Source organism: Pseudoliparis swirei, chromosome 3 (genome assembly GCF_029220125.1).
Source record: "Pseudoliparis swirei isolate HS2019 ecotype Mariana Trench chromosome 3, NWPU_hadal_v1, whole genome shotgun sequence".
Classification (NCBI taxonomy): domain Eukaryota; kingdom Metazoa; phylum Chordata; class Actinopteri; order Perciformes; family Liparidae; genus Pseudoliparis; species Pseudoliparis swirei.
In genome coordinates, this window is record NC_079390.1 from 3,967,039 (window position 1) to 3,988,084 (window position 21,046).

Sequence of the window (21,046 nt, forward strand, 5' to 3'; positions counted from 1 at the left end):
CTGCCTGTTGAGGACCTGTGAGGCGTCTATTTCTCAAACTAGAGACTCTAATGTACTTGTCTTCTTGCTGAGTTGTGCACCGGGGCCTCCCACTTCTCTTTCTGCTCTGGTTAGAGCCCGTTTGTGCTGTTCTCTGAAGGGAGTAGTACACACCGCTGGAGGAAATTTTCAGTTTCTTTGCAATTTCTCGCATGGAATAGCCTTCATTTCTAAGAACAAGAATAGACTGGCGAATTTCACATGAAAGTTCTTTTTTTCTGGCCATTTTGAGAGTCTTATCGAACCCACAAATGTGATGCTCCAGATAATCAACTAGCTCAAAGGAAGGCCAGTTTTATAGCTTCTCTCATCAGCAAAACAGTTTTCAGCTGTGCGAACATAATTGCACAAGGGTTTTCTAATCAGATATTTGTCTTCTAAGGCGATTAGCAAACACAATGTACCATTAGAACACTGGAGTGATGGTTGATGGAAATGGGCCTCTATACACCTCTGGAGATATTTCATTAGAAACCAGACGTTTCCACCTAGAATAGTCATTTACCACATTAACAATGTATAGTGTGTATTTCTGATTGATTTAATGTTATCTTCATTGAAAAAAACAATGCTTTTCTTTGAAAAATAAGGACATTTCTAAGTGATCCCAAACTTTTGAACGGTAGTGTATGTAATAGATGTCCAATGTGTCTGGACTGTTGATTCTCGGCACAAATGGCAAATAAAACATTGAACCTTGAATCTAGATAGAATAGTATAGCCGAGACAACAACAACAACAAGAGGTGTTTTTAATGTTTAAAAATATAATATTTCAAGTGCATTTGTAATGTAGAGGCTCTCTAATGTTGAAATTGATTTTAGTTCACCGGGAATAGATTGAGAAAAGTACATCGCTCATACTAAAAATATCTGTAATAATCTTTTACACACAGACAGCAGCACCAGCTCCTAAAATATGTACACAAATATATCAGACAGACTTAGTGCAGATCCTCTGAACCCTGATGACGCACCCTCTGCGTCATCGCCGTCACGGTGATGTAGATCGTGGTCGTAAAGCGTTGACTCGGGCCGCTCCACGAGCCCTCTGAGCAAAGTGTGACTGTCTGCCTCCAGAAACTCCCAAAACACTCCTGTCCATATGAGATCAGACCTGGATGACTCATATTATGTTTTTTATGTGTACTTCAAATAACGATCACACACATGTCGCCGACATGCGCTAGAGGACGAAGCCGCGACCGCCGCCCGGGGCCGTCGTCCTCGTGAAGCCACGGAGGCATCGCAGGCTGACCTGTTATGCGGTCAAGGACCCGTGGAGGTCCCCTGGGTCCACCGCCACCCTGGGCTCTATACCGTTGTGGTGGCACGTGATGCGATGACAAGGAATCACAGGTCCCTCATCCAGCCTCACATATGCGTGTGTGAGTCTAATGTTACGTAACACCGCAGCGCATGCTGTATTTATAGCGCAGCAGCATCCGCTTATCATCCTGTCTTCTCATCTGTAGAGAGAACCCCTTCTCCCTCCTGCAATATACACATACAATGAAGGTCCATCTCTCCATCCATCTATCCATCTATCCATCTATCTATCTATCCATCTCTCCATCCATCTATCCATCTATCTATCTATCCAACTCTCCATCCATCTATCCATCTATCTATCTGTCTATCTATCTATCCATCCATCCATCCATCTATCCATCCATCCACCTATCTATCTATCATCCATCCACTCATCCATCTATCTATCTATCTAGCTTATCTGTGACTTTAGGGCGATGGGCTCACGTTGCCTTATTGAACTGTGTCCCTGAACGCACCACCGGGGGTCGGTCGGCCCACACACAGCAGCACCAGGCCAGCAGAGCTCCGGGAGCCGCTGTCCCCGATGTGAGGGACGTTCTCAGGTGACACGGGGTGGTGCCGAGGTGTCTCGGGGACACGTGATAATCATCTGGAGGGCGATCCGGTGGCAGAGTGCGGTGTTGACGCACTCGGTCAAACCAAACATGGAGCGAGAGTGTTCCGGGAATATCTGGTGGGAAATCAGAATTGCTCGAGCTTCCTGGGGGACATGAAGTCAGGAGCCTGACGCGCTCCCACAGTAAACACTGTTGTGAGAGCAGATCAGCATTCGGCAGGCGGGTCATGGATAAATATAATGTATGTGGAAGAAAAAGGTAAAGACGTTTGTGTGTGTGTGTGTGTGTGTGTGTGTGTGTTGGAAGTAGAAGTCATGGATCAGTGCCCATTTCTTTGTAGGTTTAATTTGAATGTCTGTGGTTTGAGTATCTGTTCTTTGTCAGTATTATTCTGTATTTTAAAAAACTGCAAAAAGCACCTATAATATTCTGTTGCATTTATGCCTAAAATAAGGCAGACATACATGTTTCTTCGAGTGCGACGGCCCTCAAAAACCAGCTGCCGGTGCTGACCTCTGTTCGTTGGGTTCACAACAACCTAAAAACTCCATTGGCTGCATATTTGTTCCATTATTGTTTTTCACCGTTTTTGATTCACAAATCTCAAAAGGCCACAGTTGTCTTCTCAAACCTGAATATCAAATTAAAAGCTATTAAGCAACTGACTAACTAAACACCTTTAACTTAACTTGCACCTGCATGTTGTATAAACTTTCAGAAACAGTCATGCATCCATAATAAATGAAGAAAAGGAAGCAATATCTGGGTTAAGATCTGTTGTGTCATTGCACTCCGAATGGGAGTGTTAAATCTTGAGATTACACAAATACAGTTCCAGTCATTTAATTTAGCCTCATGCAGTAAAAATAAAGATCGACCATTTAAAGAGATCATCTCATCTTTATTAACTCCCACACATTCTTCCATTTTCAAAAAAAAAAAAAGGAACGCCTGCCCGACATCTCTACATGACCTCGAGCTCTACGCCAACGACAGTGTGTATACGATGAGTCATGTGATCAGTCATGTGACACGCCGACAGCACGGCGGGATTTAAATACGGGAGGAGAAGTGAACGCAAACTGAAATAAATACACATAAGAAGGCAGGAAGAGTCCGACATGAAAGTGGTATTATTCCTCGAGAGGCATCAGGAGAGAAGTGCTGAGATGAGCTGTGTGTGTGTGTGGACTTTATTGTGAAGAGGTCCCCAGGGTATAAAGTGCCAATCAGTATCGGTGGAAGATGATGCGTTTATCGATTGATGGGGAAACATGATGAGGGGGGGGGGACTATTTTGACTGATATGTGTAGATCTTTTCACACATGAAGTATAATCGCGAGGCAAACTTAACATAAAAAAAACAACTAAAGAAAGCAATAAAATAAATACTTCTAAACGTACATGAACATTTCGCTTTGAGCAAAACTATACCGCGGTTAAGATTTGACACCCCTCTTTCACAATGCAGCCTTAAGGAAACGCTGACATTCATCCATACTACGGTGTATTCTCGGCTATTTTACACTATAATAAGATGTTAGGTACAAAAAAAAAAAAAAGAATAAGAAAACAATCCCCATAATTAATCATAACGATCCTCTTCAAAACGTCAGCGATGCAGTTCTCCTCTCCTTCCTGTCCCTCGATAATGCCATGTGGTCCACACTTACATCATATATCAAAAATCCAGCAGGTGACTCGACTGGTAGCACTATATTATGGGATGTACAATCAGGGTGATATACAACATCAACATGTGAGATAATAACTAATAATGGTGAGGTTATTCAGTCCTGGAGGATGTTCATGAGCTTAACAAACTCCTTTTCTGTTCATTTGGAGAATATTAAAACAGTCCTGTGTGGAACGGATTTGCACTTGATGTGTTGCTCGGCGACGGAGGGCATAAAAAAAGAGAAGTCAGAGGGTTTGGGGCGAGATGCAGAGGACTCACGCCTCTTTCCTTTCACAGTCTTTCCTCTTTCCTCTTCTTCACTTTCCTCCTTAGCGACCGTCCAGCTGATCCGTCTCCTGTGACAACCGCAGCATCCGTTTGTCTCGGTTCAGAGTTGTGTGTGTGTGCCTGTGTTTGTTTGCGTGTGTACTCGGGGACCTATAACAATTACACAGTGGTAGGTTTAAAAGTCTTATTCTAAATGAGTTTCCTCGCGTTGGCTTCTTCTCTAGACGTAGGCCTCGGGGATGTCGGTGCCGTTGAGCTTGACGTAGATCTTGGCGCTGTCCTCCTTTCGCTGCTGCTCTCTGTCGAGCGTCCGCCTGTAGCAGATCAGGTAGAGCGGCAGCAAGAAGCCCAGCATGCTCAGACCAAAGAGGCCGACGTTGACCTGAGGGGATAAAACCAGAATTAGCCACATCCGATGATTCGATTTGAGAGAGTTTTTAGAGTCTACATACACTACCGTTCAAAAGTTTGGGGTCATCCAGACAATTTTGTGTCTTCCATGAAAACTCACTTTTATTTATCAAATGAATTGAAAATTGAATAGAAAATATAGTCAAGACATTGACAAGGTTAGAAATAATGATTAATATCTGAAGTATTAATTTTGTTCTTCAAACTTCAAGCTCAAAGGAAGGCCAGTTGTATAGCTTATATCACCAGCATAACTGTTTTCAGCTGTGCTAACATAATTGCACAAGGGTTTTCTAATCAGACATTAGTCTTCTAAGGCGATTAGCAAACACAATGTACCATTAGAACACTGGAGTGATCGTTGATGGAAATGGGCCTCTATACACCTATGGAGATATTTCATTAGAAACCAGACGTTTCCACCTAGAATAGTCATTTACCACATTAACAATGTATAGTGGGTCTTTTTGATTAATGTTATCTTTATTGAAAAAACAGTGCTTTTCTTTGAAAAATAAAGACATTTCTAAGTGACCCAACACTTTTGAACGGTAGTGTATGTGTGTGTATTCATACCCAGAATGGGTCTCCCTCCAAGGGCCCCATCATAGCCAGAAACAGGGGTTGCTGCAGGAGAGCAAACACAGCGCTGACCAGCGACTGCATGCCCGTTAGACTTCCAAACAGCGAGGACGGATACCTGCAGGGACAGAAGAGGTGCGTTCAGTTTCTCGGGCTGGAAGCTGCGTCCACATACAGGAGACGGAGGCGAGGATGAGGATGTTTTTTGGGGGCAAAGGGGGTTTTAGGCAGACTGGTTTGGGTCTCCAGGAACCGGTTCTCTTTTGAAAATAGATTGAAAGAGTTGGAGGAAGGTTCCTCTGGTTGAAGATGTTTTTTGACTGAGGTATGTGCACCTGTGTGAAATGGGATGTGATGACTTTAGTCTTCGTTTGCTGTGATCTAAAAAACAATCTTTCTTTTTTCCCTTGTCTTGTCTGTTTTATGTTGTATCTCTGAAACTTTGTTTAAACTGCTACTGCTTGTCTTGGTCAGAAAACTCTTTTAAAGGAGATTATTAATCCCAATGAGGCTTTTCCTGGTTGAATAAATTTAAATAAATGAAATAAAATGATGCGTGTTTGTGGGTGATGTGAGGTCAGAAGCACATCGAGACTTACACAGCGGCGTAGAGACCCCCGACCGCCGAGTGAAGGAACCCTCTCACCACGGTGTGCAAGACAAATGACACAATCTGTGGAAAGGAAGATGAAAGTAGCACGAGTTCAATACTCAGAATCATTATAGGCCATGACGGTCAGTTCATAAGGTACCGTTAAAGGAGTAGAAGCTACAGCCAGCAGCTGGTTAGCTTAGCTTAGCATAAAGACAGGAAACAGGTGGAAACAAACTAGCTTGGCGCTCCAGCTCACCACTGAACCCACGATGGCTTCTACCGATACCTTTTCAGTCTTTCTGTTTTGTATATTATATTGAATAATGTTGTATTGCATTGCTGTGATTGACTGAATAAAATACACGATAACAACTTTAATGTGTCCATGCTAAGCTAAGCTACAATAGCTATCTCGTCGAGTCATGCTAGCTTGCGCCCCCGTGTCCCGTTGCTACATTCAGCATCGGAAACACACGAGGGCAAAGGGCAAAACTGCCCCTAAGAAATATAATTTGCCCCTGATGTAACGAGGAGGGGTAACAAATACCCCCATAACTTACTCTAGTCATTATGATAATTTAATAGCATTTTGTTTTTGTTCTTTGTTGTGTGTCCCATCTGTGTTGCCTGTACTAGGTTGGTACACACAAACAAATCAATAAATATAATTTTGAATTAGAAAAAAAATTAGAAATAAGTTATAATTGTTAATTTAACAACAATATATAACCACACATAAATAGATTTTAAAAATTGTCTGATTTATGTTTTTTTAAAGATTCGCAGGAAACATTTTTAATCTGTAGACTTCTGCCTAATAGTCTTATTATTGCCATTTTCATTACAATTGCTCATATTCTGTAAACCTAAATAAGTATATTTATTATTTTTAAACAAAGGTTAAATGTTATTTCATAATTTTCAAAAAGTGCCCCCAAATTCTTTTTAAATGCTCCTGGATTTCAGCCCCCTAAAATATGTAGATGTCCTATAGCCTGACTACATTAACAGTATTTAGCAGTCATTGTAAAATATAATTAAGGATTCAAACTGAATAAAACACCATAAATAAACCAATAGGGTTATAAAATGACACGCATTGAAGGCCTGAAGAGGACAACTCACCTGCACGGGGAGATTGGGCACCAGGCACGTGATCCCAAATCCCACTAAAAGGACGTTTGTGAGGAGGAACGCTCGCAAGGCATTGGTCACCTTCTGGGCTTTCTTGTCTCTGCGCTTAACCTTTGTCTCCCCCCTTGTGGACAGAATCAGAAAGAGAGGTCAGATTACACTTGGAGCACAACTTTATGTCACAATAAAAGTGAATTTCTTGCTTTAATTTGTCAAATAGACATTGCATTGCCACGGTAGTCTGAAGTTATACGGGGAAAGTGGATTTGAGGAAGTTTAAGGCTCAAGTTTACTCACTTGCTACCAGGCTTTTTTTCCTCTCCATCATCACAGTCCTTCAGTTTCCAGTCCATAATCTGACCAATCACAGGAGTGGTCATCAGGCAAAGCAGCTGCAGGATGCCGAAGATGGAGGAGTACAGACCCACTGAGAGGAGGGTCGGAAAGGTTGAAGTAAGTATGACGAATTGAGAACAAATAAGAAAGGGGAGGTTGTTTGAGGAAAGGATAACACTATGTCAGATGACCTTATTCTACCTGGTTGATGATTATGATGGTACAGGAACAAAGCTAGTTAACCCTCCTGTTATGTTCGCTTCTCACAGACAGCCGTAAAATGGCGCTGTGCCAACGGCTGCTTGTTTCAGTAGTGGCGTTTTGCTTTTATTTTATTGTCTTTTTTTGCACTTTTCCTCTCTTTTTCTTTTCTTTCACGTTTGTCTTAGTTACGGTCGGACACTGGACCATAACTACTTTTATCGATAATTCTACTGTGGCTTTTGTTCACTTTATCGTGAGTATCGGTGAGCCGCAGCAAAACAATGGCGGGACCGTCGTCTACTCGCGTGCTCAGCTGATCGCTGTGCAGGCCGAAGCTTCTGCCTGGAGAAAGACCTGTGATCCCGCTGGAGCTACGGAGGAGGGCTCGCGGTTGCAGATCGGGTGTCAGCGGAGGGCTAAAGCGAGGAGATACAAACCCTCGGTACCGTCGATCATAACGGGAACGTGAGGTCTTTGGCGAATAAGACGGATGAGCTCGGCGCTGGTAATGACCGAGAGGATCTTCCGTGAGAGCAGTCTCTTGTGCTTCACTGAGCGTGGCTACACGCGGACTATCCGGATCACAGCGTCTTTGCCCGGCTTCAGGACTGTTCGGGCTGACAGAGGCGCTACACAGGCGGTAAGAAGAGGCGGGATCGCTGTTTATGTGAATGAACGGTGGTGCCATCCGGACCATGTGTGCGTGAAGGGCGCTTCTGTAGCCCGAACATTGAACTGTTGGCCGTGGGGATGCGCCCGTACTATTTGCCGAGAGAGTTCACGTCCGCCTTTGTGGGTGATGTGAGGTCAGAAGCACATCGAGACTTACACAGCGGAGACCCCGACCGCCGAGTGAAGGAACCCTCTCACCACGGTGTGCAAGACAAATGACACAATCTGTGGAAAGGAAGATGAAAGTAGAACGAGATAGATAGATATGTACTTTATTAATCCCCAAGGGGAAATTTGTCGTAACAGTAGCAGCACCAATAAACTAAACACACAAGAATAAAAAATAAAATACAGGGATGAAAGATAAAGATGCATACAATAAGTATACAAAGTAAAATATATATGTATCTATTAGGGCTGTCAATCGATTAAAAAAAAGTAACTAATTAATCGCACATTTTGAAATTGCGATTAATCGCGCTTAAAAGTTGTTTCCTTCTTTTTAAAGACAAAACTTCCCACAGAGCTGTGTTTTCAAAGAGGCTCCTACATATACAGTGCCAGCGAGGTATTTAATATCGTGGATGATAAATTGTTTCTTCAGTGAAACATCAGATTAGTTAAAAAAAAGAAGTATATTGAGACCCCATTGGTCCTGTCATCTTTACCACTGAACAGCAGAACCAGTGGCCTTGGTGACTGACTGACATTCACATATGTCACGTTAACCCTCTGGAGGCTGGGCTCATTTTATACATTTTACAAAATAAATTAAATTCACCGTTTAAAGTCTTTTGCATGTGACACACCCCCACGTGTTTTACATCAAACATTCCAGAACAATCTCAGCTCTGAAATAAGGCTCATTGTCCTCACGTCGTGTCCTCTGGTTCTCTGACTGAAAGGCTGCTAAATGAGCCTAACCTGTGAGGTGGGAGGTCCTTTGTGATTTACTGAGTGTTCATTGGTTGTTTTTTCCCCGAAATGTTGACAGACAAACGGATTGACAAATCACGTTGAAGGTTTCGTGTGACGAGTTTTTTCCGCGCGCGTCACCCGACACGTCGCCCCTCCGTTCCTCTGTGTATCAGAGGGGGAGACGGGAGGAAGGAGCGGAGGAGGAAACCCGACTGATTCATCCACGAGTTAAACTGATTTCTGCTCCTTATTTTCGCGGAGAAATAATTGTTTTAAAAACGGAAACTGTGTCAAACCGTACTGCCGCGGTTTAAAAAAAAAAAAAAAAAGTTGCGTTAATTGCGTTAAAATATTTTAGTGCGTTAACGCGGCCAAATGAATCGCATAGATTAACGCGTTAACGCTGACAGCCCTAGTATCTATACAACATATATGCATACACAATACAATACAAATTAAATTAAATATAAAAATATTAAATATAGACAGTGTGCAAAATGCAAAGTATGTGTATGTGTGTAGTGTAAATGAAAATGAAGTGTGTGTGTATATGTGTAGAGTAAGTAAATGAAATGTGTGAAGTGCAGATCAACATAGTGTGGATATGAAGTTATTATTGCAGTTATTGCACTATGATCTGGCAAGAGGTGATCTGTTGTAGAGCCTCATAGCCGTCGGCAGGAATGTTCTGAGTTCAATACTCAGAATCATTGTAGGCCATGACGGTCAGTTCATAAGGTACCTTTAAAGGAGTAGAAGCTACAGCCAGCAGCTGGTTAGCTTAGCATAAAGACAGGAAACAGGTGGAAACAAACTAGCTTGGCGCTCCAGCTCACCACTGAACCCACGATGGCTTCTACCGATACCTTTTCAGTCTTTCTGTTTTGTATATTATATTGAATAATGTTGTATTGCACTGCTGTGATTGACTGAATAAAATACACGATAACAACAACTTTAATGTTTGATGTGTCCATGCTAAGCTAAGCTACAATAGCTATCTCGTAGAGTCATGCTAGCTTGCGCCCCCGTGTTCCGTTGCTACATCACGTAATACTACATTCAGCGTCGGAAATACACAAAGGCAAAACTGCCCCTAAGAAATATAATTTGCCCCTGATGTAATGAGGAGAGGGGTAACAAATACCCCCATGACTTACTCTAGTCATTATGATAATTTAATAGCATTTTGTTTTTGTTCTTTGTTGTGTGTCCCATCTGTGTTGCCTGTACTAGGTTGGTACACACAAACAAATCAATAAATATAATTTTGAATTAGAAAAAAAATTAGAAATAAGTTATAATTGTTAATTTAACAATATATAACCACACATAAATAGATTTTTTAAATTGTCTGATTTATGTTTTTTTAAAGATTCGCAGGAAACATTTTTAATCTGTAGACTTCTGCCTAATAGTCTTATTATTGCCATTTTCATTACAATTGCTCATATTCTGTAAACCTAAATAAGTATATTTATAAACAAGGGTTAAATGTTATTTCATAATTTTCAAAAAGTGCCCCCAACTTCTTTTTAAATGCTCCTGGATTTCAGCCCCCTAAAATATGTAGATGTCCTATAGCCTGACTACATTAACAGTATTTAGCAGTCATTGTAAAATATAATTAAGGATTCAAACTGAATAAAACACCATAAATAAACCAATAGGGTTATAAAATGACACGCATTGAAGGCCTGAAGAGGACAACTCACCTGCACGGGGAGATTGGGCACCAGGCACGTGATCCCAAATCCCACTAAAAGGACGTTTGTGAGGAGGAACGCTCGCAAGGCATTGGTCACCTTCTGGGCTTTCTTGTCTCTGCGCTTAACCTTTGTCTCCCCCCTTGTGGACAGAATCAGAAAGAGAGGTCAGATTACACTTGGAGCACAACTTTATGTCACAATAAAAGTGAATTTCTTGCTTTAATTTGTCAAATAGACATTGCATTGCCACGGTAGTCTGAAGTTATACGGGGAAAGTGGATTTGAGGAAGTTTAAGGCTCAAGTTTACTCACTTGCTACCAGGCTTTTTTTCCTCTCCATCATCACAGTCCTTCAGTTTCCAGTCCATAATCTGACCAATCACAGGAGTGGTCATCAGGCAAAGCAGCTGCAGGATGCCGAAGATGGAGGAGTACAGACCCACTGAGAGGAGGGTCGGAAAGGTTGAAGTAAGTATGACGAATTGAGAACAAATAAGAAAGGGGAGGTTGTTTGAGGAAAGGATAACACTATGTCAGATGACCTTATTCTACCTGGTTGATGATTATGATGGTACAGGAACAAAGCTAGTTAACCCTCCTGTTATGTTCGCTTCTCACAGACAGCCGTGATGTTCCTGGGTCAATTTGACCCGGTTAATGTTGAATCATCCAAAGGTAGTCCGAAACCAAAACATCCTAAAAACTATAGTTTGTACCTCATCACTAATGTCATTACTAACAATGAAATCAGTTTTTAGTGGAATTGAGTTATTCACCTCTTCATAGATCAGAGTTCAATCAGGAGAACTCACTCGTTTTAATGAATAATACACGTTCAAACATTTTTTTAGGTACATTTAAAAAATCTAAATCTATATTGCATTAGTCTATCATAACATGTATTTTCTCCTAAATTTTATTTGCATTTTGTAAAAAAAAAATTCATGGGGTGATGTAGATAAATAGAGATGACACCCGTGCTGTTCAGGGTCATATTGAGTGTGTGTTGAAACTTGGTGGGAGGGAGTAAGTAAGACTGTCCCACATTTATATATACATACATATTTATATTCAAAGAAAGAAATAGTCTAAGCGTGACCCTTCTGACCTCTTTTAGCCTTCACTTTCACTGCCAGGTCAAATTGACCCGAACATCATCTCTGTTATATAAACCTGCAGGGCGGGTTGCAAATACATGCTATTTTTTTAGGGTTTTTTTTATACGTTGATTACACTTAATAAGGTAAGCAGAAAAAGTTGTATACAGAAAAAGTACTTAGAAATATTTTTCCTAAATTTTCAAAACTTTTAAACGGGTCAATTTGACCCACAACATAACAGGAGGGTTAATGAGTACAACAAATGGTACCTGGTGGTTTCAGGTTAAAGCTGAATGACTGTTATTAACATGGCGAACGGGCAAGGTCAAACAAAGGTCAAATGAAATAACAACACAAGCTATGAAAAAGTCAGTACTACTGTTAGTGGATTTAGTACAGTATTGTGATGTCAAACCAACGCCTAGAGGTTAAACTCTAATTATAGTTAATCATCTAATGATTCAGTGATCTACGGATACAAGATTTACTTCTCACCGACTTCCATTCTTTCCACTGAAAATCAATTTAAAGTTCTCGTAAGTCTAGTTACGAAGCACACGAGAAACAACTTGATCCAAGGAAAGAAAAATAAAACAATCAAGTGTTCATATTTGTCTACGCACACCAAGAAAAAAAACCCAAAAGCAGAGCCACTGACCTGTGTTGAGGTCTCCGTCGCTGAGCGACTCCAGAACGCTGTTCATGGCGCCCATGTAGAACAGGAGGCGGAGCTGAGTGACGGACATGGTCACCAGGCTGAGCAGGAAGATGGGGCTGATGATGGTTTTTAAGAATGACTGAGCTGCAGGGGAGACACAGGAGGAGAGCAACACGCATTAGAGTGAGAAGGGCAAAACGAGGGGTGTGTGTGTGTGGGGGGGTTGAGTTATCTTACTCTCTTCTTTTGTCTTGATCTCCAGGTCCATGGTGGAGAGGCACAGCTTGTTCCCGTCCTTATTGGCCAGCTCCTTCGGCTTCAGGTTGTCGCCCACGCTGAGGCGACGCCCCACCGTGGTCACCTGCTTATAGAACTGCTTCCCTGTGATTTTATGGTCGAAGCCCAGCCAGCTGAACTTGATCTTCACACTGAGAAAGCAGGAGGAGGATTTGGAGGAGGAGGAGGAGGAAGAGGGGATGGAAAGAATATAAGAGAATGAGAGTCGATGGAAAATGCGTGAGGAAAGATATATAAATATATACACACATATATATAAAATTACACTGAAACACAATTACCATATATATATATACGTCTATATATGCATATATACACGTGACACGAGATAAACTCATGGACCAATAAAAAAAAAAAAATTGTAAAAATGTATACAGTAATTATCATTAATAGAACATGGTGGCATCCAGGAAGCATTCATATATATTCTAATTAACAAGAGTTTCCCACAGGGATGAGTACAGTCGTCAGCAGGCAGAATTTGCTTACACTGCACATTTTTGCACGTGACATAATAATTTGTCAAACAGTGTCCGTGGCGTTGGGTTCTCAATGCACTTTGGACCTGATAGTTTACAAGCATGTCCTTTGGATTATAAGCGAGCTTACATCGATGCATTGGGGGACTTTTACTGTCAACTGTTGTCCGTCTGCCACTTTGAACACCTGCAGTACCAACCTGTAGTCCATGTCTTCTGGTCCTGGGAAAGGCTCCATTGGCCAGTTCAAGAAGCAGTTCAGGAAGACCACTCCGGCACACGCGGCCCACACCACCAGGATAGTAATGAACGCTACGCCCAGGTCGTAGATCACCTGTGAACATCGGGATAGGACGGGTAAACACAAAGATCACGACGACGCGACACACACACCTGGAATAAGAACGCGATCGAAGGCTAAGAGCGGAAGACACGTGTGTTTGCACGTTGCGTTCAAGAGGTAAAGCAGTGCATGCAAAAATGCAATAATTTAGCAAACAATTCCAGACTCGCACTTGAAGAGATTCATACGGGGAGAGGTGAGAAAACTGGGTGACATATAGAGTCAGTGCAGGTGTGTCGGTGTGTGCGGGCTGATGCAGTGTGTGTTACCTTGACACCGGGGAAGGTGACAGCGGAGGAGGCGTAGGAGCCAATCATCAGGGCGATGAAGGTGGAACGGAGGTCCCCAAACATGTTAGGGAGCTAGAGGGAAAGAGAAGGAGACAGGAAAAAGGAGACATCGTCACAGCCCGTCCCTTTTTGTGCTCTCGTTGTTCTTGCGTAATCCGGTCGCTACACACCCCGCGGTGGATATACACTACCGTTCAAAAGTTTGGGGTCACTTAGAAATGTCTTTATTTTTCAAATGTCTTGATAAATAAAAGTGAGTTATCATGGAAGACACAAAATTGTCTGGATGACCCCAAACTTTTGAACGGTAGTGTACGTATAAAGGTTAAACGTCGTGGTGATCTCAGCTGCAGTGGAGCTGCTGGAGAACACTATGAGGATGGGGGGGGCCTTTTGACCCGGGGGTCAAAAGTGGACAGTGGGAACCAATTAGCAAGCAGACATCAGAGGAAGTGTAGCACGACGGAGTGACATGGAACACGAGTCACGGCCAGATATAAAGGCGGTCGCAAGCTGCTCTGTTTTCAAAAGAGTAGAGAAGCAAATTCTATTACATAAGACTGGGGCGAGCTGAGGAAATGGTTTATATACACTACCGTTCAAAAGTTTGGGGTCGTCCAGACAATTTCGTGTCTTCCATGAAAACTCACTTTTATTTATCAAATGAATTGAAAATTGAATAGAAAATATAGTCAAGACATTGACAAGGTTAGAAATATTGATTAATATTTGAAGTATTAATTTTGTTCTTCAAACTTCAAGCTCAAAGGAAGGCCAGTTCTATAGCTTATATCACCAGCATAACTGTTTTCAGCTGTGCTAACATAATTGCACAAGGGTTTTCTAATCAGACATTAGTCTTCTAAGGCGATTAGCAAACACAATGTACCATTAGAACACTGGAGTGATCGTTGATGGAAATGGGCCTCTATACACCTCTGGAGATATTTCATTAGAAACCAGACGTTTCCACCTAGAATAGTCATTTACCACATTAACAATGTATAGAGTGTATTTTTGATTCATGTTATCTTTATTGAAAAAACAGTGCTTTTCTTTGAAAAATAAAGACATTTCTAAGTGACCCCAAACTTTTTAACGGTAGTGTATGTGTGGATTAAATTGAGTATTGTGTATGCATATTGAAGCGCCCAGTGTTTCATTGCAGTCTCGCCACCAGTATTTGGAGAAAGCTGCACTCATCGGGTTTTAAACCTAACAAGAACATTAGCCGTCAGCTGAGACTGAATGCCTGTATGATGGAGTCATCATCAGAGAGCCAATGAGCAGCATATAGGCTGATGATTAACCCGACATTGAGTGTTTCAAGTATTGTATATCAGGTTGTGGGGGAGATGCAGTCAAAGGTGGTTTCAGTGTCGGATGTGTTTAATGTACAGACACACGGGGCCTCCGATAAAAAAAAAGAGCAAACAAAGCTCTAGATTATGGTTTTACTACATCACTGTGGCGTGCAGGCCTGTGGTGGGGCAACAATCATGATAGATGTCGGGTCACAAATACCACGTGGAAGATGGACTTCCCGGTAACAGCCCGTGGTGGTATAGAAACGGGACATTTATTGGGAGATTTACTGGAATAGAGGCCCTTTTCTAAACAGCATCACCATGGCAGGGCCCAGGACTCCTGTGAGAGTCACTGTAAGACTGTACTGATGAAGAGGGGATGGATTAGTGAGAGGAAGAGCAGCAGGGAAAGAATGCAAATGAATGGTGAGGAGTGGATCCCACATCGGGGGTTTCGTCCTCGTGTATTTCTGGGTTCTGTGGCTCGATCTTAAAGGGCAACAAAACATTAGGTACTAAATAAGTTGTATAAAAACATTCAGCGGCTCTTTTAAATCGTTGTGTGGAGTTAGAAAGAAAGATTCTAGATGAACTGCTTTCCACTTGCATTGTGGGTAATTTAGGCTCCATATGTAAACAAGGAAGAAGACAAATTCAAATCTACTTCTCACAATGTTATAAGAAGGCGATACTCTTTTAAATTCCCTGTAAACACAAAATAAGGAACTCTAAAGGGCAAAGCGTAGGAGCATACTAAACTAAAATACTAACAGATTCATGAATATATTTCAGATTTTTCATCTTTTCTTTTCCGTGTCTGTGCATTACGGCGTGAGCAAAGAGAGACGAGCTGCTCCGACACCATGGTGTTCTTGCTGAAGGGCAACGATATAGATGCGGCCGAAAGTTGTCATGAACAATCGAGTAAACTCCCTCTCCCAATAAACACCCCCCCTCCCCCCCAGGAACACAGAGTGCAGTGTAGAAGCCACAACAACAGAATGCCAGGCGAGAGGGGAGGAGGAGGGAGAGCGTGAGCAGGCAAGGAGCCAGCAAACTATGATAACAGAGCTGTAGCAGCAGGACAAAGACCTACGAAGATAGAACACATGGACACATGTACAGCTGGACAAGCAGTCGGAGAAGAACGCGTCACGGCGCACACACTTACTGTGAGAGAGGTGAAGGTCATGCACATGCCCCCGAAGCCATTAAAAGTCAGGGCAATGAAGATAAGGACGGAGAGCTCTGCAGAAAGACACGGACCGTGTCAACAACCAACTGTACATTGTTTCAAATACAGTAGGAAAAAATACAGTGAAAAAAATGAAGTGGAAAAAAACAGTGAAAAAAATAGTGAAAAAATAAAATGCAAAATATACAGTGAAAAAATACAGTGCAAAATATACAGTGAAAAAAATTGTGGGGAAAAATACAGTGAAAAAAACAGTGCAAAATATACAGTGAAAAAAATACAGTGAAAAATATACAGTGAAACTCACCATTTGGATTGTAGGATCCGTAAGCGATGAGGAGACAGGACAATCCAAAACACATGCTGGAAAATACATGAAGAGGACAATTAAAGTGTCATCCTCATCTACCTTGTGTGTGCACAGAATGTGAAAGTGAATCACGCCACAGCTGGATGCTTCTTTCTCCTGCGCTCACCTGCCCAGCAGGCGCAGCTTGCGAGGCCCGTATTTATCCATGACGATCCCCAGCGGCAGCGTGATGGCCGAGAGCAGGAAGGAGCCCACTGTGAACGCCAGGTTCAGCATCTCGTCCTGCTCCTTACAAATCAGCCAGCCGTTCATCCTCAGGGGCCCGTCCACGGGGACCAAGGGCCTCATCTCCACTCCGTCTCCCACGCCTTCGCTTTCGTAGTAGTCGGCGTATTCGTCGGGCGTCGGCGTCGCCAGGGGGAGGGACAGGTTGAAGCTGGAACTGTTGAAGCCTGGAAGAAGAAGACGCGAGAAGGTAAACGACGAGTCGCACCGGGAGACGTAAACATCGAGCGGCGTGGATCGTCACGTGACCGTGTGACGTCGAGCCGGAGATGGTTTTAATGTGTGGACACCTGTGTCTCTTCTTGGCACGCAGATGAAATATGGAGGCGCCCCGTTCTGCTTATTCACAGGCCCCCGATACGTTTACACGTCGAGGCTACATGTGCGTGTTATAACTAGAAAACCCACGTGTAACATCCCATAAGGGGGTTAGAAGCAAAAGAAAAGATTGGAAACAAAATATATTTTAGACTTGTGGAAAGCCAACTTGTCCTAGAGGCTGAGATGCTATGTGGATTTGGTTAGTACGTTAGAAAGTTAGGGTCCAAAATGTGATGAGCTGGCACTTTTTCAGGGAAATGCAAATATAGATGCAGAGTGGTGTTTACACATTTACAAGTGAAAGATAATTAAGGGGGTGCCGGGGTTGCTTTTATTTTAAAAAAGAAAAATGTTGTTTCTTTGTTTTGGTGCATGTATGTATGTGTGTATAAATGTATTTATGTGAATATGTATGTATATATATATATACCATTGTGTGTGTATATATATGTATATGCATGTATAGATATAATAAAAAATAAAATAAATTATGTTTATGTCTGACATTTTTGTATTTTTTTCATGTTAAACGAATAAAAAAATGTAAGTGACAAAATAAAGAAGCTGGCCTGGCCATGAAATTCACATTGTCATCAGAACCTGAGATAAAAGTCCAGGAAGAGTCCGTGTGAAAGAGTATGGGAAGTTTGGGAACTTATTGTGCTGATACCTTCTGAGATACAGCATTATATCTCGATGGTTTCCCCCGACATCTATCTACAAGGACACCAGGACACGCTTCAAAACAAAGTACATCCTACTTTGTGTTCTTTTGTCTTGAATCAAAAAGAAGACGGGGTTGGACGTGACGCTACACAAAGGAACAGATCGTGATGACCTTTGTTTCTCGACCACGGTGACTCATGACCACCCGCATGACATCGAGCTCTCACCGTTCCCCATGTGCACAACAATCCTAATCTACGCTGCATCGTCATCATTTTAACTGTCGACCCCCCACCGGTTGTCCGATTCACGTTGTCCAGTCGTCGCTCGTCTCCTCCCTGCCTCTATCTGTGGACTTTCGACTTCCACATGACCAAGTCATAAAAATCCATCCTTCTATCACGCGTCACGTGCAGGAAAAACAGCTGAGCTGGTGCTGCGTCGCTCTCCCTGTTACGTCATCAGAGCGAGATAAGACGGAAGTTCTCCAGGAAGTAACCCCCCCCCCCCATGGTTCTCGGTGCTGATTCGATACCTTTACGGTGAGTCGCCGTCTCACGGCTGATGTGACTGGAAGTATCCTTGAGGAAGGTTCAAATATGAGGCAACTCCAATAATGCTGAATCAGCTTAAATAGCAAAGAAAAAGAATCACTTGGAAATAAAGATGAATAGGAAGACGGCGTAGGAGTTGGAAATACCTCCTCCCCACAATCACCAGGCAGATAAACTCCCCTGGAGATAAGGGGACAGGGGAGAACTGCATCCCACCGGTAGTTTAGTGTCTGGAGCACGACACAGAGGTCACCAGAGGTCAAAAGGAAACTCAAAGCACCTCAAAGTGAAGGATGAGGAGGAAAAAGAGCGGCACAAGGACAGTCATTGGTTCATCGGATCCCTCTCGACCCGCCTGACACTTAAAGCTCTCAAAGGGAAAGTAGAGGGTTCATGAGACACCGGAGCCGCATGCTCTTTAACTTTGGAGCCTCTCTCTCTCTCGCTCTCTCGCTCGCTTTCATTCAACTGGTCGGGTTTAATCTCCAGAGTGCCAACACAGATTCTTCTCAGAGAATAGAGGAGGCCGCAGTGTTAAGTTACATCTATTGAATAAGAACAACGTCACAATGACTCTGACTGTCAGGACCCTTCATCACCAATCCTCATCTTCACAGCTCATTAGGAAGGAAGAAAGAGTTCAACCCTCGTGAAGACAGATGCTCGAGATCATTTGCTTTTTCTGAAAGAGCAATTCCTTCCCCATCAGGGCAAATGAAGGCAAAAGATGGGGGGGAAGTAGAATGGAAGACATTTGGGGGGAAAAGGGGCAAGTATTGCGACACAAAAATTCAACTCGCCTTCTTCGTTGCAAAGGTACGAGTAGAAGCCTTCGGACTTGAGCATGATGAGGAGGGATCCCCATCCGAGCAGCACGGCGGAGAAGAGCAGGTTCTCGATGATGGAGGTCACCGCCATCCACCAGCGCCGGGCGAACGCCGTGGCCAGGCTCGGAGCCATGGTCGAGGGGAGAGAGAGGAGCAGTGGGGAAAGAAATGTAGAGAGACCACGAAGAGAGAGGGGAAAAAAGTGCAGATTGACAGAGAGAGAGAGAGCGACGCCCCGACTGACGCCCGGGATGAAGGATCACCGATCTCTTATCTGTGAAGGGAAGGTACAAGAGGAGAAGAGAGGGGGGGGGGGGGGGGGTTAGCCTATCACTGGAGTTACTGGAGGACAGGAAGTTTCCGTTTTTTAGAAAATCACAAGATAATTTTAAAAAAACTCAACTTTGAACCCCGCTGAAGATAAGAGGAAGAAATGAAACCGTGATATCTGAAGACTGTTTGTTTCACACGCTTCTTTGATCAATCGAAAGTCTCCCTCTTTATTAGACCCAGAGAACGAGTAATAGCAGTAGCTAACCACGAATGGAGAATTATTAACTCTCCTGCTAGTACAAAGATCAGAGAGCATCACTGTGCCGCAGGACAAAGAGCTTACATCACAGCCAGGCCCGAATAACTTGGAGAGCATCCGCGATGGCATCACTGAGATTCTGCTGTTTGTTACAAAATGAAGCAAACTCGTCTGAACTGGACTTTCATGGGTCTTTCTCCCTGCTCCCTCGCCCCCACGGCCCCTCTCTCTCTCTCACTGCACAAAAACTAAAAGGTCTCCGGCCCATCCAACCGCAACTTCCCTCTGCAATTACTGCGGTGCGTCCGAAACATGAAGGAGCTGCCAGACAAACCATAAACTAATCAGCTCCCACAGCAAGCCACACACACACACACACACACACTGCTCCACCAGTATGATAAAAGTTGGCATGGAAAATGAAAACAATCTAGAGAACATATTATATATAACCAGGGATAGCATCTTCTGGTATATATGGTCTCATTTAATTAAATAACATGTTTCTACAATGCCATTAAACTAAAAAACAAATTAAAAAGTAAATGACTAATTACAAACGTCCTTACCTCTCCAGGGCTGGAAGCAGAAACCATCCGGATCCAAACACCCTGTTGAACTCCCGTTACTTCTTTTAAAATAAGCAGTTAGTTGTGAAAATCTACCTTTATACCCACGAAGGCGTCTTCACGTGGCCCCTCCTACTGACCACCGGCTGCCTGATGACGTCATGCGCCAACCAGCGCGCGACAACATCGTTTGATATGTATCTCTGATCACAGGGTATTGAACGGGAGTCTGGAGACAATATATTTTTTTCAAATTATCTTAATGATATAGAGCAACAAAAATATATATATTAATAAGAATGATATATTTTAGTTAATTTAATCAAGTTGTGGTATGTGGACACACATTAATCAAGCCAAACAAAAGTCTGGGAGAAAAACATAATGGATGTGTGTAGATAAGGGTGCGGGGCGGCGATCAATACTGGCTGAGTCAATAACAGATATTGAGAGAGAGAGAGAGAGAGAGAGGCAAACGGGAGCAGGGACGCCCGTCAGTTGCGTAAAGTGTTTACGAGTCCGGTGTTTACCAAGAAATGATATGCTGAAGTTGCAAGTCCTCTTCAATGCAACATCCGATAATAAAGTTAAGTTAGTTCACTTTCATTGCTCGACACGCAGAGACATTAGTCCGCAGTCCAGGAGATGACGTCACATTTGCGCATCTCCGTCTTTTAAAAATCATTTTGACTCCCGATATGTCTCACTTGGGGGTTATATCACAGTGAAAACATGGTCGTCCACTTCCAGTGCGCTATCCTGTGATCTAATCCATATGCAAAGCAGCCGCTGAGTGACCAACAGAACCTCCAACGAAACCAACACCGATAGGCTCATTGTGGGCTGTTAGATTGA

At 42.9% G+C, this 21,046-nt stretch overlaps 1 protein-coding gene across 1 annotated transcript; it reads right to left on the reverse strand.

Moving 5' to 3' along the window:
- Nucleotides 1-2,810: 2,810 nt before the first annotated feature.
- On the reverse strand, nucleotides 2,811-20,103 carry slc43a2b (solute carrier family 43 member 2b). Its single transcript, XM_056411814.1, has 15 exons — nucleotides 19,707-20,103; nucleotides 19,064-19,364; nucleotides 16,604-16,889; nucleotides 16,435-16,490; nucleotides 16,104-16,180; nucleotides 13,605-13,697; nucleotides 13,193-13,326; nucleotides 12,454-12,644; nucleotides 12,217-12,360; nucleotides 12,054-12,071; nucleotides 10,771-10,900; nucleotides 10,465-10,597; nucleotides 5,490-5,563; nucleotides 4,885-5,008; nucleotides 2,811-4,279 (listed from the first exon to the last, which is right to left on the reverse strand). Exons 2-15 carry the CDS (start codon nucleotides 19,221-19,223, stop codon nucleotides 4,118-4,120), a joined length of 1,782 nt encoding a protein of 593 aa, XP_056267789.1. The 5' UTR covers nucleotides 19,224-19,364; nucleotides 19,707-20,103; the 3' UTR covers nucleotides 2,811-4,117.
- Nucleotides 20,104-21,046: the final 943 nt, after the last annotated feature.

Excerpts from the sequence above, each read along its gene's own strand:
- slc43a2b (XM_056411814.1), bottom strand. The coding sequence starts at position 19,223 with ATGGCTCCGAGCCTGGCCACGGCGTTCGCCCGGCGCTGGTGGATGGCG. Across the intron at positions 16,491-16,603 it reads AAGCTGCGCCTGCTGGGCAG|CATGTGTTTTGGATTGTCCT; the intron begins GTGAGCGCAGGA and ends TGTATTTTCCAG. Across the intron at positions 13,327-13,604 it reads TCACCTTCCCCGGTGTCAAG|GTGATCTACGACCTGGGCGT; the intron begins GTAACACACACT and ends CGATGTTCACAG.